This window comes from Macaca thibetana, chromosome 4, assembly GCF_024542745.1.
Source record: "Macaca thibetana thibetana isolate TM-01 chromosome 4, ASM2454274v1, whole genome shotgun sequence".
In the NCBI taxonomy this organism is placed as follows: domain Eukaryota; kingdom Metazoa; phylum Chordata; class Mammalia; order Primates; family Cercopithecidae; genus Macaca; species Macaca thibetana.
Window position 1 is genome coordinate 102,581,934 of NC_065581.1, and position 19,045 is coordinate 102,600,978.

Genomic DNA, 19,045 nt, shown 5'->3' on the forward strand with positions numbered 1-19,045 from the left:
AATTTAGGTTGGCCAATCCTGACAGTGCCTGGCATTTAAGGCTATATCCTTTATAAAACAAAACCAGAGCAGACTTGCAACAGAAAATTCTCAAAAACAGGGGCGAGGCAGGGGGTAGAGGCAGAGTTGAATCTGGATGAATTTTTTCTAGCTGTCAAGGCCCATATTGCTATTTTATAGCAAATGCTTCAGATTGTACAAGATAACACACAATTCAGTTGATTCTCTGAAGCAAATCTAAGGCTGATACGAAAAATGTTAACAGATATTTTGTAAAGAAACAGAGGAGCAGCGCTGCCCAGTAGATACATTATGTAAGCTACATATATAATTTAAAAATTTCTAGTAGCCACATTAAGGAAAAAAAAATTTCAATAATATATTTTATGTAATCCACCACACACAAATCATTTCAACCCTGTTTTTGAGAATTTTCCATTACAAGTCTTCTCTGATTTTGTTTTATAAAGGATATAACCTTAAATGCTAGGCAGTGTCAGGATTGGCTAACCTGTATTAAATACTAGATTAAATAGAAACTCTATTTCAGATCTTATAAGAGAGCTACAGATGTTTCTAATGTCCTGACTGGTTTTATATAATCCATATGAAATATTGAGGTATTTCACATTTTTTTGTTCAAACTAAGTGTTTGAAATCCGGCATGTATTTTATGCTTACAACACATAATCAATTCAGACTAGCCACATTTCAGGTCCTCAGGAGCTACAAGTGGCTAGTGGTTATTATATTGGATAACAGGATATTGACCAACATTTCTTGTAAATACAGTTGTAAGGAACATAAAAGCAGATAAGAAAAAATGGAATTTTATCACACGAATTCAAGGACATTTTAATATTATTAGTAAAGCTATATAATTATCCTGATTGGTATTAAAAAGAAATTGAAATCCAAAACTAAAAGTAGGAATAACAAGGCTTAAACAAGATGACAAATATCATTCAAAATAACAATTTAAACACTAGGCTAGAAAGTTCTTTGTCACTACTATTCGTACGTGTTTTGCAGAGCTTTGACCAATTCAGTAAGACCTGAACCAAAATTTGGTAGAGGAGAAAATAATAATTGATTGTAGATTATATGATTATGTATCTAGAAAACCTAAGGGAAATAACTGAAAACTTATTTGAATCAGTGAGTTCAAAAAAATTATTAGGTAAAAAATATATAAAATAACCAAAGTTTCGTAGAAGAGAAAATAGAATTATCACTAAATTTGATTATATGTTATATGATTATGTATCTAAAAATCTAAGGGAAATAACTGAAAATTTAGTGAGTTCAGTAAGGGAACTAGGTACAAAATAAATATAAAATCGGTAGCAGTAGCTAGTTTAGTCGGGTGTGGCGGTATGCACCTATAGTCCCAGCTACTTGGGAGGCTAAGGGAGGAAGACAGCTGGAGCCCAGAAGATGGCTGCACTCCAGCCTGGGCGAGAGCAAGACTCGGTATCTAACAAAAGAGTCAGTAACACTCATATATGCCATCAATAATGAAAAAGGAACGCATTTGATAGCAAAGACAAAAAGCAAATACCTGAGAATGGAGAAGAGATTTCAAGGCTACTGCAACAAGTAATCATGTCATTGTCAGAAATGTGGAGATCTAGAAAAGCGCGTGTTTGGGACATTATTTGTAATAGTGAAAAGCTGAAAACAATAATTTCCAACAGAAGTCATTAGGCGTAATATCGTGCATCCGCCTGATGAAATAGTATGACTATTAAAATTCTGGACTGTAAAGATTGCTTTCTAACATGAAAAATTGCCATGGTAGAATATGAAGTCAGAGAAGAATGTAAGATCACAGTACTCTGAATTATTACAATTTAAAATATATATGTTTTAAAAAAAGAACAGGTCAGCATGAGAGCGGGGGCTGGCCCAGGGTTCACACACGACGGCCTACAAATGCACACGGCAAGCACAGACATGAATAAATTCCTTTAGCTTGCATCTACAAAGTATTATGCCCAGTCTTTTTACTTTTACTTATTTTTTAACGTGTAATTGATAACCACCTGGTCTACCTGGGTTACCCCTGACTACACACTTACTAGCTGAGTAACCATGGACAACATACGTAATCACTTGGCACCTCCATTTCTTCATCTGTAAAACGGGGGAAATAAAAATATCTATTTCAGAGTTTGAGAATCAAATGAAACAGGATATGCAGATATGCACTTTACTCCCGGTAAAGTGCCTGGCACATAGTAAGCATCCAAGAAACGTATACCACAAAAATAACAGTGTACACTCCAATGTCTTAGTTTCTACCAAGAGCTGACTGTAAGATCATTAATTAGCAGTTTCATCCACTAATTGGAAGCTTGATATCCACTACTAAGTGGCTTGTCATCCACGAATCTGTCATTATCAACTAAGGAACAGCAAAGTATACATTCATTAACAGATAAAATCTGGGTCATTCTGACAGCGCTCAATCACTCAATCACCATCAAAGGCTGTAGAAATCCAGGTTACAGCCAATACTTCAGGCGAAGAAATCATCACGTCTTAGGGACAGTTTTCCAAGAGATGTACGAGAACTTCACCCTTTCCCTCGTGCTTTCTAGCCTGTACAGGTTAGGCAGGTGTGTGTGACTCTCCACTCCCAGACCCAATCCCTCTGTCTCAGTCCAGTGCTGAACAATCAAGGTAATCTATGGCAGGGATGAAGTGGGGAGGTAACCCCACACCTGTTCTCTGTTCCCCAGACTTACCTGCAGAGCTACAGCCTCCACCATTCCTAAAGATACTCCTGTGTTTCTCACTTTGGAATGTCTGCCCATCCACTACTATGACCCAGTGCTTCCGGGAAGAAAAATTAAAGCCCAAATACCAACCATTCTCATCCATGAGACCTTTGTCTTTCTTGAAGGGGTTAGAGAAAGAATGTAGGATTGCAGATAAAAGTAAAAACCACTGGGAAATCTCAAAATAGCAGCATGCTAACTTTAGGGACAAAGGATAAAAAGAAGTCGTTAAGAGGTGTGCAGTGGGCTAAGGAGAGACGCTACTCACGAAGAACAGGGGAGGATGGCAGAAAGCAGGTGAGCCAGTGCTTGAGACTAAAGGAAGAAGGAGATGATCATATGGTTTACTCCCCTACCTCTACTTTCTCTTCTCTTCTCCATATACCATCATGCTCCGGCTAAGCTCTTCACTCCATCCCTTTCCTTGTCCCAGTGGGGAGATGGGCAATTCCACATCAGGAAGGGATGCTTTTCTGGCAAATCTGAATTCAGGTCTCCAGAGAACACTGGTATATACGGTGGCAAGGGACCGCAGGAAACAGGTGGAGTTAAGACACAGGCGTTTGAAGACTGGCCTGAAAAACTATCTAGAGTGCCATTTAACATTTTTTTTTTTTTAATGGGAAATGTACCCTGCGACTCTAAAGAAGCTCGAATAAATTTCAGGATGGTGAACATATTAGAAACTGTAAATATGTACTAAGTATTATGAACTATGGTTATAAATAAAAGAATCAAAGAACTTAAGATGAACTTGAGAAACACTATTCCCCGACCCAAGCAAACCTAATTAACTACATAAAGTATATATAAATAGGCTGGGCACGATGGTGCACACCTGTAATCCCAACACTTTGGGAAGCTGAGGTGGGAGGATCACTTGAGGCCAGGAGTTCAAGACCAGCCTGGCCAACATGGTGAAACCCCTGTCTCTAGTAAAAATACAAAAATTGGCAGGGTGTGGTGGCACATGCCTATAATCCCAGCTACTCGGGAGGCTGAGGCACAAGAACTGTTTGAACCCAGGAGGTGGAGGTTGCAGTGAGCCAAGATCGCACCAGTGCCCTACAGCCTGGGTGACAGAGTAAGGCTCTGTCTTGAAAAAAAAAAAAAGTATACATAAGTGACAACTCCCAGGCACTCCAAAAGGTGAAAAATGTCTGTGGGACATAGGACTTAGGGCCACCTTCATTACTGAATGAGACTTCAGCAGGATCCTTGAAATACTGTTTCTCCAAAAGAATACAAAAGCTTTGTTTTTAGGGCAGAAAATGCTCCCCTCTGCCCCTTTACTACTTAGCTTTTCATTGTTGTTGTGTTGACATCAATAAGCAATCTAAGGACAGTATTCAGTTTTCAAGACCTGATACTCATTTCATATACAAGATTTTCTTCTCTTTAGAAAAAAACATTGAGGTAATTTTTCCCTTTAACATCATTTCTATCTAGGTTTTCAATATTTCTTTTGGCAAAAATCAGTTTTCTTTCCGATATTTTCACTTAAAATAGCTCATCAGTGTCACTATGAACCATAAACATTATCTGAAACACTTACATGACTTTCTCTGGGACTAAGCCATGCTTTCGTCTTTTTCCCATGAATCACTTGACAAAAAGTAGTGGTAACAACAGGTATACTCACCATCCCATGGCAGAAAACCCAGGAGAACACCAGAAAGGAAAAGCTGTAGTTAACTGACATTTAGAATTTGGTGCCAGCTACCAGGGCTGCCTTATCTTTAATTAGAAACCAAATTACCTTTGTCTGTTCACTGTCGGGGTCTTCAAGCCAGGCATAAGGGTCACAAATTTTATGTCCGTGATAATCCTGTACCTGTAGAAGACAAAATGAGGTATTAGATAATTACTCTCTAACCCCGATTAAAACTGGTATTTTTTTTTAAAATGTAATGGAGAAATACGAAAGGGATGGACAAAAATACTAATTGGCTCACTGGCAACATGTCTGCCCAAATTACCACATGAACCAAAGTTGGCAGGTTCTCAAAGGTGTCAAGCCACCCTTCCTGAAAAGAATGTTTTAGCTAGAGAGGAAAGAAAGATGAAAGGTCAGAACAGGAAACCGCTCTGTCCCTACAACACAAAACAAAGACCTGCCACTGTGCTAAAGAAACTTGAAAACGTGCTGTCAGCAGCCAAGCACAGAATGACACAATACAGTGGACAATACAGTGGGCACACAAGAAGGGCACGTCAGGGAGGGGGCTCACACACACGTGCTCGTTCTCCTATTCCACTGAGCTTCCCAATGATTAGAAAATCTCCCTGCAATATAGCCCAGTCAGTTTTGCTTTTAAGTCTAAACTGCCAAAAAGCAAGTTACTAATATGCAGTATAATGATTGTAATTGACATATGTTTAAAAAGCTGACTTAAATGCAATGGCAAAACATTTTAAAACTAATGCCTTTCTTCCTTTTTATTGTTATGAAATGCTTTTTTTTTTTTTTAATGTTTACAAAAAGAAGGTGCAAAAGCATCACCCATTCAGGTTACCACGATATTGGAGGAAATAAAACTGCTTAATATAAGTAGAACCCAGCCAAAGGAAGCTTTCTGGAGCTTCTAAGGCCTGGCCTTAGAAGCCACCTGAAGGCATCTGAAGGAGCAAGTACAAGCAGTTTTCACCACTCCTCAAGTGATTATGCCAAAAGTATTATCCAGCAGTAAAAATCATTACAAAATCTCTCCACCTGATACCATCAAGATTAACCTCATTAGGGCAGGGTGTGGTGGTTCACACCCGTAATCCCAGCACTTTGGGAGGCTGAGGTGGGCAGATCACTTGAGGTCAGGAATTCAAGACCAGCCTGGTCAACATGGTGAAATCCTGTCTCTACTCAAAATTTAAATATCAGCCGGGCATGGTGGCAGGTGCCTGTAATCTCAGCTACTCGGGAGGCTGAGGCAGGAGAATCTCTTGAACCCAGGAGGCAGAGGTTGCAGTGAGCTGAGACCACTCCAGCCCAGGCAACAGAGCAAGACTCCATCTCAAAAAACAAAACAAAACAAAAAGATTAACCCCATTAATGAAACCACACTGACAATATCTTGCCAATCAAGTCTCTGAACCACTCCAACATTCTGGTTAAGGTTTTTTGTATAAGGCTGTTGGGAAGACTACCTCTATCTCAGATGAATTTTTAATCTGTCTCCTTGCTTTGTTCTATAAGGCCAGAAGGTAAGGGCTATTTCCTAAAGAAAGCTCAGCGCTGCTCTAGTTGCAGTGTGGCTGCTGGCTAGGTGAGAACAATCTCCCTGGCCCTTACAACACTGGGCCCTCCACATCTGTCCTCGTCTGATGCCAGCTGAAAGAACTCCTGGGGAAATGCACAACTGGATAAATGGGCAGGTAAGCCAGAACACTCTGTATATATTCTCATTAAACAACTGACTGAGCAAGAGACATAAAAACAAGAGCAAGGAACTTAAAACCCGACTAAAGCCTCTCCTGATGGGTCTTCATAAAGTTACCAATTTTCAATCCTGACCTCTCTAAATTTTAGCAGATTGTCACCACCAAACAAAAGCTTTTTATCGTTTTCTTCTCATCTGCAAGTCTTTTACATTTTACACACCTTGAAATGGTTACAAAATAGGCTTAAAATAACAATCTTCTTTTCCTAGCATTAAGAAATCAGAAAATTTTGAATTGTAAAGCATCTTTCAATCATACACTTCTAGGAGCAACAGCAAGGACAACGTTGGGTAACATGCCCAGAACCATACCAAGTTCAGAACCAGACCTGAGACTAAAGCAGTTAGCCCACCGTTTTCCCCAAACACTCATCAGAGGGAGCAGAATAGACACTTAAAAAATGTTCCTGGATTATGTTACTAAATTCAGGCATATCCAGAAATTTACACCAAGCAGCCCTATCTGCTCAGACCAGGCACCACCATCTACAGCAGATGGAAGTTATTGATCAGATATTTTTAACTAGGACAAGAAACTGATTCTCTCTAGGACAATTCCACAGTCAATCCCAGGAGTCACAACTCCCCACCTCCAATTTTTTCTAAGACCACACCCTACAAATGAGGTGGGTGTGTCTTATAGCCAGCCACGTCCCTCGAATCAAATTCTTCCACCTGATTTAAGTTTGCTAATCATTCTTGATCTCCCCAAGAGGCTTTAAAAATAGAGCCCTGATAAGGTACTGTACTACTTAATCCTGTTCGACATTTGTACCATTCAACAGTTCACCCACCGCCTTCAGGACCAAGTGCAGACTCGTACACACAGCAGGCAGGACCTATCAAACCTATCCTGGTCATCTTTCAAGCCTCATGCAAGTTTATCCATCTACTGATGGTCTGGTCAGAATGGTCTTCTTGCCACCCTACAAATAAATGCAATTCTGCAACCATCCAGGTCTGCCTAGCTATGACTTTATTTTAGTCACAGGATCAGGAATGTCCTTTGTCCCTTACCCAACTGGTCAACTTCCAGACTCATTTTACATAATACCTCCTCCTCCTGCTGGAAATGAGTCCCATCCTATTCTGTGTTCTCCTCTCATCCTAAATCCTCTTCTATCAGAGTGTGAGTCCCCTGTGGTAGGCCTGTACTTCCGGATAGCAACTCTCTTAAGCAGTGGTCAATGGCATTGCACAAGAAGTGTCATGGCTTCCAAATTTCTGCCCAAAAAGGCAGAACTCCACCAAAACGGTTTCAATGCTCCAACACTTTCAGCAGAATACTGAGCATGTGGATGAAGGTGCTCAAGTGAAAGAGACAGAAAGCTACAGCAATCCCCAGCTGATACTGGGGAGAAACAAACCCATCCTAGAAACCAAAGGTTACAATTTAAGCAAATACCTAAGTCAAGCCTAGGGCTTAGTAACCAAACCTTAATGTTAAAAAAAAAAAAAAAAAAAAAAGATACTCCACCATAGGCTGAGGGAGCCACAGAACAGGATTCAGACTGGGCCAGAGCTGCATTCCTTTGGCCACGAGGCTTCGAGTTACCATGAGTTGTTTAATGAGAAGGAACTGGAGTGTATTAAAATCCACAGTATACCCTTCCGAGTTAATTGTTTATAATCTCTTAGATGTCTTCATAAAATTCCCACTTAAACCTTTCATGAACTATTAAATACAGATAAATAAACTGTAGGATTTAGGCACCCAGGGTGGTGAAAAACTAACAAGTAACTCTAAAAACAAACTTAAAACTGCACTTATCAAACCACAGAATGGGTGGTTCTTTATATTCTGAACCTCAAGAACCAGAACCAAATAGTCACATGTCTTCCCATTACTAGTCTGGAACACTGCAGAGCTAGACTGTCACGTGAATGAATGAATGAATGCACGACAACATTCCTACTGCAGAAGCAAGTTAAGTCCTATGGTCAGTCCAAATATTTCACATAGAGAAAAAAGGCCCATAACAGGTAAGAGCTGCTAAAAGTCACCTAACTAGTGAATGACAGAACCAGAACTAGCACTCTGGTCTTTTCATTTAGTCCAGCCTCTTTCTCCATTACAGCAGGATCACTTTACTCCCATATACAAAGGAAACAACCCTTTAAATCACAGGAATAGAGCTTCTTGAGCCGTTAGGGTAAATTTAATAAGCAAGCAGCTGAGCAGACTGAGAAAACATGGTTACCAGATGGCCACTGGTCAAAGAAACTATGAATTAATGCATCGGTGTCACTTGGAAGTCTTAATTTAAAACAATATGTCCTTTAAAGCGTCAGCACCCTTTACCCCAATGTAACACGTGCTTTAAAGTAAACACTTTCTGGCATAAATCGGGAAAGTAAACAGAAAAACATTAAAACTGTGTTACACAAATACATACTCATTCTGATTATATTTTAAGTAATCTGAGAAATGTAGCTATTAGTAAGAGAATCATGGCCACAACATGTGGATGCAATCCAGTTCTTAAGACGTCAAATTCACGTTTACACAAAAAAGGTGTCTGCCCAGAATTCCGCCTACTGGATCTCAACAGTTACCTTGAGTTCATCTGCAGCTTAGGCAAATGGTGGTCAACTCCGCCACTAGATAAAACTTACTTATTCTGAAAAAGATCAACCCCTCTCCCTTCTAAGACCTCCTCTCACCCTCTCTCAACTTCTCTTGTTTAAGAAAACATAGATCAGCATGGCCACACTATGGGGTCACTGCTCCGCCTTCCCCATTTCTGTCTGGGTCTCCGGCACCCCCAAGGCCCAATGCGCATCATCCGACCTGGGACAGGGTAGGCGCTCAACACACCTTTTAAAATCGAACGAATATACTTCAACTCTAAGGACTTTTAAAGTGTAAGTTTTAAAAAGTTTGTTTTCGTTTTTAAATGTGACATCATATCACACACACAGGCACACGCACACACCAGCGGACACTTTCTCCTACCACCATATTTAAGCAAGAGGCTTCGCCAGTCAAAAAAGCAGTGACACCGTCTGTCTTCCCACTCCCTACATACACTCATTCCTACCCGGGCGTCTGCCCTTGACCCCATTGATTCTGGAAAGCGGCCGGTCGGCGCTGCCCACAGACTCCGCCGCCAGCACTAGCAGAGTGACCGCCCGCGGGGCCCCAGTGCTGTAGAGGAGCCCCGCGCCCCTGGCCCAATTCTCCCAAACAAAGGCCGAGGGGGAGGGGAGGGACGCGGGGGGGCAAAGGGCTGCAGGGAAAGGAGCTGCGAGCGCCACGGGTCAGGCCGGCGGGGCACCTGCGCCCGGGAGCCCTGTGGGCGGGGGCAGGGGTACTTACGGCAGTCTCGTCGCGGTACACGTCGGGGTACTGAAGGGACAGCATGGCCGGGAACAGGCAGGGGGCAGCGTGGAGGGGCGCGGGCTTCGGGAGCGGACCTGAGCGAGCCGGACTGACCGCGAGGCGCGGCTGGGGCGCAGGCAGCGGCGGCGCGGGCGGCTCACGGCCACAGCTAGCACAAACCGACTGGCGGCGCGGCGGGAGGACGTGCAGAAAGCAGGAAGCCGCTGTCGGCGAGGCCTGGAGCCCCTCCCCGGCGGGCGGGCCCAGCGGCGGCGGCGGCGGCAGCGGCGGCAAGAGGGAGCGGGCGGTGCCGAGCGTGCGCCAAGCCCGGCGCACAGCTCCCTCTGCAGGAGCGCCGGCCGCGCCCGCGCCGCCCGGGCGCATGGAGGCACGCCGGCTACGCGCTCGCCCACGCCCGGCCGCCTGCCCGGCCTCTGTGCCTGGTACAAGTCCCTTCACCGAGGCTGGGTCCCCGCGCCTGCCCCAGTGCCCTGCCTCGCTTTGGCCGCGCTCGCAGGACTGCCTGTAGGAGAGTGAAGCCCCTGGGTTTCCTTGCTGATGGAGCCCGCCACGATCCCCAGCCTTCCTGTTCCCGGGCTGGGTACGGCGGCGAAGGGAGACCTTGCCTCTCCCCAGCCTTGGAAGCAGAGGGCTGGAAGTGACCTTATGTCCACTGCCTGCGACTCTGGACTTGAAGGGAAGAAGTAATCGATCATGATGACCGTGAAAGAAACACGTCTCCCTTCATCCCAGGACCCCTGGTGGACACTGGGTGGTTTAGCATCCGGACTATGGAGATGCTTTGGAGGTGTTGGCAGGACTATGGCTGAGCCCTTATTTGAGATTTACCAATTGAGAAAGGACCAAGATTAAGAGGCCTGGAACTCATCGGGGGTATTTTATTTATCCTGCCTGTTCCTCATTTCCCCTCTTGCTGTCATGCTTGTTTATTGAACACCTACTGTTTATGGGGAAAAAAAGATGTTAGACAAGATGCTTGACCTCAAACCCATGAAAATTTAATAGTTACATGTCATCATCCTCGGGCTAGCAGCGGTACGTGTTCTGGTCTTACTGCCTGGACCACCCAGAAGAGACTTTATAGCCCCAGTCATCAGGGATATAGTGTGTGCCCAGTATGTTTTCTATCCCTGGCTTCCAAAAAGTCCTGGAAGAAAGAATAGGTATAACCAGAAAGGCCTTCACGTCCTGAATCTAAGTGGATATGGTAACTATTGTAAACTTGTGTCCTCCATCTCTTTTGTGATATGGTCCCAATTCCACGCCTCACCCTTAGTTCACCATTTCCGTTCATAGTGATGTGTCATCATTTCTGCGCCTGATCCCGGATACCCCCTCCTTGGGCAATCTGAAAATTCTCAATTCTGGGAGAGCTCACGCTATTGATAACAAACTTCGTGCAAACACAGGGGCATAGCCCGCTACAACCCAGAAGTCCCAATTCCAGTCCCCACCTCCTGCCTTCCCTAGCTGTCACCTGACGCAGGGACTGGCAGGCATTGTCTCCTTCTGCCACTGTGATGGATTTTTTTAAAGAGCAACCCAGGAGCACTTGACCCAGCAGACCCCCTAATGATAATGTTAATGCTTATTGAATGTTTTTTTCAATGTATCAGCAAACTATGCTTATTGGTTTTTTCAATGTATCAGGAAAGTATCTAGAACTAACATCCCGATTTTATAGTTAAGGAAAACTGGGACTGACTTTTGCCCAGGACTTCACAAAAAGTGAAAAAGTAGAGCCAGGATTCAAACCTAGGTCTCTCCAATACCAATGCTCATTCTTAACCACTCTGACGGCCCTCCTACTCATAAATAAATAGAGATACTGTAGAGTCTAGGGGGCACCCATTAGCAGGGAAAACTTCAATTTAGCAGGACCTAAAGAAAATGTGGAAATTGTGGTACCCAAAGGACAAATCAAACCTCAGGTATCATCCTCTCTTCCCTTTCAGTCAACCATTCTGGTGCCCAGTTCCTCTGGGCCCTGAGAGCTAAAGGTTTGTAGTGGCACAGACAGTGCAATAGGCTCCCAGCAGTAGGTTAGCTGCACCTGGAGTGAGATGGAGTGGGAGGGAAGATGGGAGAGCACCCTTTCCCCTCCCATCGGCCACATCAGTTGCACTTCCGTTTGCCAATGTGTTGTCTCCTTTAATCCTTATAGCAAAGACCAGTTTACAGATGAGGAAAAGGAATCTCAGCAGCTTTAAGGGAATTAGTTCAAAGTCATCACACAGCTAAGACAATACAAAATTCATATTCATCAGTTGACTGCAAAGTCAACTTTGTCCATAGACAATGAAGAGAAAGGAAGTATTTGAACTATATCAGAATGGAAGTGCTACCTCCAGAATAAAAACCAGAGCACTCTTTGACCTCTGACACGTAGACTGTTTTCAGAGGAATTGTAGAATTTACACCATGGTAACTCATGCTCTAACTCAGAACCCTAGGCCCTTGGGGGAATGAGGGTGAGCAGAGACGTAGAAGGACTTCCAGGGCAGCCCTCAGCCTCTCTTCTGACCTCAAACTTTGTGCCCCACTCAGTTAAGCAGAGTCACCCTCCGAAGAAGGCAGGCTAGTGATCATTTACTGCTGCTTGGCTGTCTCTACCCACCTTGAGTTGCTTATGAAAGCAACCCCCACCCACATGTGGTCTCCAAGAGAGGATTTCTGGTAAATGCACGAGGATGCCCACCCAAGGGGCAAAGTGAGGACTGAAATACATCTCACTCTCCACTTGCCACACTGCAAACAGGTGCTGGCACATTCACCTGGAGGAAGGGGTGTCTTAGTCTCAAGGGGCTGCACCTTCCCAGGTAAAGGATATTTTTCTAATTCACACAAGGGTGTCATCTTGTTAGCACCCCTTAGAGATGGATGCTTTGAGTGCTGCCTGGATAATCCACCCTTTAATCTGACTCTGGTTACCAGGTAGCTAGCTAACATACTGACTAATTGGTGGAGTGCAGTCATTTCAGACTATGTTTCCCCAAAGATTTATGTTGCTTTTTCCAGTGAGACCTTTAGTGGAAATTCTTATGTATTCTTGTATATCTAATCTTTGCAAGGCATCATGAAATGTGAAATAGCACCTAGGATAAGAGTAAGTAAGATTCTCTTTCAGGCTCTGTCACTAACTGGTTTCCTAACTTTGAATGAGTCCGTCATATCATCAATATTTTAATTTAGAAATTGTGGCAGTTGGGTCAGGTATTTTCAAAAGAATCTGAGATTCTTTAATTCTGAGTGGGAACAGAAGATACAGGAACCTCAGAACTAACTCCGAATTAAGAATAAGATTGTCCTGAGAGAGAATTGTCCAAACCTTATGGACAGATGCCGGTAAGATTGGGCAGTAATTATCTGTCTACTGAAAAGACTTTCTCCATAGTTTTCTTCTGTTTTCAAACAATTTACAAGAGAAGATTTGGCTCTAGGGACTATTGTTGGGCCTGTAGTCCATACTAAATTCATAGATCTGACCTTTTCAGGAACTATAACTGTTCCTTTATTTTATTTGTTTGTTTATTTATTTATTTTTTTGAGACGGAGTCTTGCTCTATTGCCCAGGTTGAAGGGCAGTGGCGCAATCTCAGCTCACTGCAAGCTCTGCCTCCTGGGTTCATGCCATTCTCCTGCCTCAGCCTCCCAAGTAGCTGGGACTACAGGCGCCCACCACCACGCCCAGCTAATTTTTTTCGTATTTTTAGTAGAGACCGGTTTCACCGTGTTAGCCAGGATGGTCTTGATCTCCTGACCTCGTGATCCGCCCACCTCGGCCTCCCAAAGTGCTGGGATTACAGGCGTGAGCCACCGCACCAGCCCTTAACTGTTCCCTTCTAATACCCTACTCTCAGCGTAGGCATATGGTTGAAAGGAGATCTGAAGTGTCTGGAATTACAGCTGTGAAATCCAGGTCTCCACCTCATTCTTCCCCTTCTCAGTTTAATGCTTGGCTGAATTAAGCACTAAAATGAGAGGATAGGGCTGAATTCAATCCAGATTAAAAATGTGGGCAGAGAAAGTAAATCAAGAATGAATCTGAAGTATTTTTCTACTTCAGTTCATGGAACTTATGTAAAGCATTTCTAATGAAGTTCCTAAGATAGGAATGCTTTTAAATTAGGAGAGAGGAATCTTTTTTCTTACACCAATTGTAGGAGAAAAATCAGGTGTGGCCCCCTGCATGAAAAATTAACTTGTTTCATTTAAGTAGAAAAAGAGTAGAAAAAGATGAAATGATCTATTCATCCACTGTTTTAAATGGAGAACTGAGAACTTAAAACTATTCAATAAATAAAACGTATAATAGAAAATGTCAGTTCAAAATGACTGGGTATAAAGTTAGAGAGGGAGGGGTTTAGGAAGGAAAAGAAAGGGGGAAAATGGGATAGACAAAGCAAGATGGACACACAGCATCACAGCTTTGCTCATATCAAGAAAAGTAAAGGCCGGGCGCGGTGGCTCAAGCCTGTAATCCCAGCACTTTGGGAGGCCGAGGCGGGCGGATCACAAGGTCAGGAGATCGAGACCACAGTGAAACCCCGTCTCTACAAAAAATACAAAAAATTAGCCGGGCGCGGTGGCGGGCGCCTGTAGTCCCAGCTACTCAGGAGGCTGAGGCAGGAGAATGGCGGGAACCCGGGAGGCGGAGCTTGCAGTGAGCCGAGATCGCGCCACTGCACTCCAGCCTGGGCAACAGCGTGAGACTCCGTCTCAAAAAAAAAAAAAAAAAAAAAAAAAAAAAAAAAAAAAAAAAAAAAAAAAGAAAAGTAAAGATAAGCACAAAAAGATAGTATGGAGACAGGTAAGCACATGAAAACTGCAGAAAATCAGGGTTGGACAACTGCAAAGAGAGTTTCATGGAGCAACATTTCATCTTGTGGCCTTTAGGATATTGTTACAAATTTTAAGTTATATTGGAATTTGTCATTCCAATAGGATAATTAATGATTATCCTCTGGGTGCTTTTTTTTTTTTTTTTTTTTTGAGACAGAGTCTTGCTTTGTCACCCAGGCTGGAGTGCAATGGTACAATCTCAGGTCACTGCAACCTCTGCCTGCTGGTTCAAGTGATTCTCTTGCCTCAGCCTCCTGAGTAGCTGGGACTACAGGCGCCACCACTATGCCCAGCTAATTTTTTTTTTTTTTTTTTTTTTTGAGACGGAGTCTCGCTGTGTCGCCCGGGCTGGAGTGCGGTGTCCGCGATCTCAGCTCACTGCAAGCTCCACCTCCCAGGTTTATGCCATTCTCCTGCCTCAACCTCTTGAATAGCTGGGACTACAGGCACCCGCCACCTCGCATGGCTAGTTTTTTGTGTTTTTAATAGAGACGAGGTTTCACCACATTGACCAGGCTGGTCTCGAACTCCTGACCTCAAGTGATCTACCCACTTCAGCTTCCCAAAGTGCTGGAATTACAGGTGTGAGCCACTGCACCCAGCCTCTCTTGGTGCTTTTCTAATTAATGTAAACTAAGCAGAATATCTGACCTACATGTTCCAGGTTCTTCACCCTGATCAGTTTTCTCCAGTTTTTTCTGGAGTTAACTGAGTAGCAACCAGGTAATTGCTTTTCCATTTGCTACTGCTTCTCTCATGCAGTACTCACTGCTATCTTGATTTAGAAAGAACTAAGCCTGGCTGGGCGTGGTGGCTCTTGCCTGTAATCCTAGCACTTTGGGAGGCAGAGGCGGGCAGATCACAAGGTCAGGAGATCGAGACCATCCTGGCTAACACAGTGAAACCCCGTCTCTACTAAAAATACAGAAAATTAGCTGGGCCTGGTGGTAGGCGCCTGTAGTCACAGCTACTTGGGAGGCTGAGGCAGGAGAATGGCATGAACCCGGGAGGCGGAGCTTGTAGTGAGCCGAGATCGTGCCATTGCACTCTAGCCTGGGCGACAGAGTGAGACTCCGTCTAAAAAAAAGAAAAGAACGAAGCCTATATTCAAGTTTACTGTGCTGGTCTTATTTGACATTTATAGTTTAATCATTTATCAGTAAACCACAATGTAGCATTACAGCCTCTGCAAAGTAATATGTTCTGAGGAAGTTTTGTCTTTATTCAGTCCATTATACCCTGCACTGTGGAGAGTCAGTGTTCCGTAAAACTCAAAAAGTCCAGTGCCAAGCCGATTTAGGGATTTGCCCCAACCCTTAAGACAATCTAAAGTACCTAAGCCCTGTCTTGGGGTAGCTCAAATTCCATTGAAAGATAACTGACAGAATTCCCAGCTCTCTCGTGGGGAAGGGAGAAAGAAAAACCGCTTCTGTTTTTGTTTCTGTCAAAGTACTACATGGAAGTTTTTAGTGTGGGCAGTAAGGTGGACTAGACAGGTCCTGCTAAAAGAAAGAGTTGCTATTACATTGCTCTTACTCTTACTCCTTCCACTCTTACTCCTTCCAAACAGATCAGCCATTTAAAAATATGTACCAAAAACAGAACACTGAGAAGCAACAGGGTCCCTGTGATTACAAAAAAAAACAAAAAAACAAAAAAAACAAAAAAAACAAAAAAACCAACTCCAAGGGACATTATTTACATGATATTCCATGTAAGTGGTACTCTCTGGAGTTGTGAATGTAATTTCCCTGTACACACTCAAGAAAGGTTGCCCCTGAAAATAAATTACTGCATAAGAGTTGTCAATCATAGGTGGCCATCTTTGAAAGAAAGCATCCTGATGTAGGCTCAGAGATTTTCTACTGATTAAATCAGCCATGATTTAAATCACTCTCAAAGATCATGCAAGGACACTGTATTGGCTTTTTGTCTCTTAGCATCCAGCAACATTTTCACACCACTTTGCTATCCTCTGTACTGCAAAGGGCTGCAAGCCTAAAAACATTTCCTGAACTCCATTGTCGACTCATTTCTGACTAGGTTCTACCAATGAAAGAAAATAAAGATGAGAATGGGGAGGAAGAGAGATACTACTTTTCTCTTTTAACTTAGGTTCTGGCAATGGCAGGAACTTTCAAATTACTGCAGTCTGCTGCAATAGGAGTATAGTTGGGTCGGCAGTGGGGAACCTGGGCCTCAGAGGCATCAGCAGCTAATTCAGCAATTTCAAATGGTCTATGGACTTCCAGGACCTTGCAGAGCTAGTTGAGCTTCTTATGCAGTAGCAGCAGTAACCAGAATAGTAACAGTGGTGCTGATGCAGCATCAGCAGTATTGTACTCATGAGGTCTGCATGTATATTAGCTGTTCTTGCATTGCTGTGAAGGAATACCTGAGACTGGGTAGTTTATAAAGGAAAGAAGTTTCATTGGCTCATGGCTCTGCAAGCTGTACAAGAAGCATGGTGCCATCATCTACACTGCTTCTGGGGAGGCCTCAGGGAACTTTCACTCATGGTGCAAAGTGAAGCTGGTGCAGGCACATCATGTGGCAAGAGCGGGAGCAAGAAAGAGAGAGGAGAAATGCCATGCACTGTTAAACAACCAAATCTCCTGAGAACTCACTGTCATGAGGATAGCACCAAGAGGAGGGTGCTAAATCATTCATGAGAAACCCACTGCCATGAGCCAGTCACTTCCCAACAGGCCCCACCTCTAATACTGGGAATTACATCTAACATGAGAATTAGAGGGGACATCCAAACTATATCGTGTCCCTGGCACCCCAAATCTCATGTCCTTCTCACTTTGCAAAATAGAATCAAATCTTCCCAATAGTCCCCCAAAGTCTTTTCGTCTCACTTCTGTGATCCAGACTAGAGTGCAGTCATGTGATCATGGCTTACTGCAACCCTGACATCCTGGGTTCAGGTGATTCTCCCACCTCAGCCTCCCAAGTAGCTGGAACTACAGGTACACACCACCATGCCCTGGTAATTTTTTGTCTCTTTAGTAGGGATGAAGTTTTGCCATGTTGCCTAGGCTGGTCTCAAACTCCCAGACTCAAGCAATCCACCCACCTCAGCTTCCCAAAGTGCTAAGATTACAAGCATGAGCCACTAGGCCTGGCCTCCAGGCTTTCTTATACATCCTCTGAAATCTAGGCAGAGGCTGCCATTCCTCCTTCACTCCTTGCAACTCTGCACTCACAGGCTTAACACCATGTGGAATCCACCAAGGCTTACAGCTTACCATCTGAAGCAGTGGCCTGAGCTGTACCTGGGGCTCTTTGAACCAAAGCTGCAGCTGAAGTGGCCTAGATGCAGGAAGCGGTGTCCTGAGGCTCAGCAGGGCAGCAGGGTCCCGGACCTGGACCACAGAACCATTTTTTCCTCCTAGGCCTGTGGGCCTGTGATGGGAGGTGCTGCCTCAGAGAGCTCTGAATTGCTTTCAAGACCTTTTACCTGTTGTCTTGGTTATCAGCATCTAGATCCCTTTTAGTCGTGTAAATCTCTCTAGGAAGTGGTTGCTCTGCAGCTGCTTGCATTCTTCCCCTAAAAAAGCTTTTTCTTTCTTTTTCACATGGGGCTAGGCTACAGATTTTCCAAACTTTTATGCTCTGCTTTCCCTTTAAGTATAATTTCCAACTTTCAGTCATTTCTTTGCTCCTGCATCTGAGTGTAAGTTGTTAGAAATAGCCAGAACACCCCTTGAACACTCTGCTATACAGAAATTTCTTCCACCAGATACCCTAAGTTATCACTCTTAAGTTTAAACTTCCACAGATCCCTAGGGCATGAACAAAATACAGCCAAGCTCTTTGCTGAAGTGTAACATGGGTGACCTTGCTCCAATTCCTCATTTCCATATGAGACCTAAGCAGCTTGGTCTTCACTGTCCATATCACTATCAGCATTTGGTCACAACCATTTAACCAGTCTCTAAGAAGTTCTAAACTTTCCATCATCTTCCTGTCTTCTTCAGAGTCCTCCAAATTCTTACAGTCTTTATCTGTTACCCAGTTCCAAAGCCACGTCCACAATTTTAGGAGTCCTCATAGCAATGCCCCACTGTTTGGTATCAATTTTTACTATTAGGTCATTCTTACCTTGCTGTAAAGGAATACCTGAGACTGGGTAATTTATAAAGAAAAGAGATTTCATTGGCTTATGGTTCTGCAAGCTGTGCAAGAAGCATGGTGCCTGCAACTGCTCAGCTTCTATGGAGGCTTCAGGAGCTTTTACCCATGGTGGAAGGTGAAGTGGGACCAGGCACATCACATGATGAGAACAGGAGCAAGAAATAAGGGGTGGTGTCACTCACTTTTAAACAACTGAATCTCCTGAGAACGCACTCACTATCATGAGAACAGCACCAAGGGATGGTGCTAAACCATTCATGAGAAGTCCACCCCCAAGAGCCAATCACCTCCCAACAGGCCCCACCTCCAACACTGGGGATTATATCTCAACATGAGAATTGGAGGGGACATCCAAACTATATCAGCATTATACCACCTAATCTTTTGCTCCTCCAACCTCAGGCATACAAGTGGCTTCTAACAGTTACTAATCTCTAGGTACCATCACCTTTTTTCTTCTTTTTACTTTTTAAAATCATCCATCCAGGCCTTCCCAC

General features: G+C 43.7%; 1 protein-coding gene across 2 annotated transcripts in view; it reads right to left on the minus strand.

The window, feature by feature from the left end:
- The window catches only part of PREP (prolyl endopeptidase), a 134,285-nt gene extending 124,491 nt beyond the window's left edge, over positions 1–9,794 (minus strand). The window contains exons 1-2 of one of the 2 annotated variants that reach the window (XM_050786713.1): positions 9,540–9,794; positions 4,543–4,617 (exon numbers count right to left, since the gene is read on the minus strand). In XM_050786713.1, coding sequence (XP_050642670.1) covers positions 4,543–4,617; positions 9,540–9,584 — 120 coding nt within the window. In that variant the 5' untranslated portion in view covers positions 9,585–9,794. Of the gene's footprint in view, positions 1–3,139; positions 3,290–4,542; positions 4,618–9,539 lie in introns of those variants that run through there. The other variant, XM_050786714.1, reaches the window with a different exon arrangement.
- Positions 9,795–19,045: the final 9,251 nt, after the last annotated feature.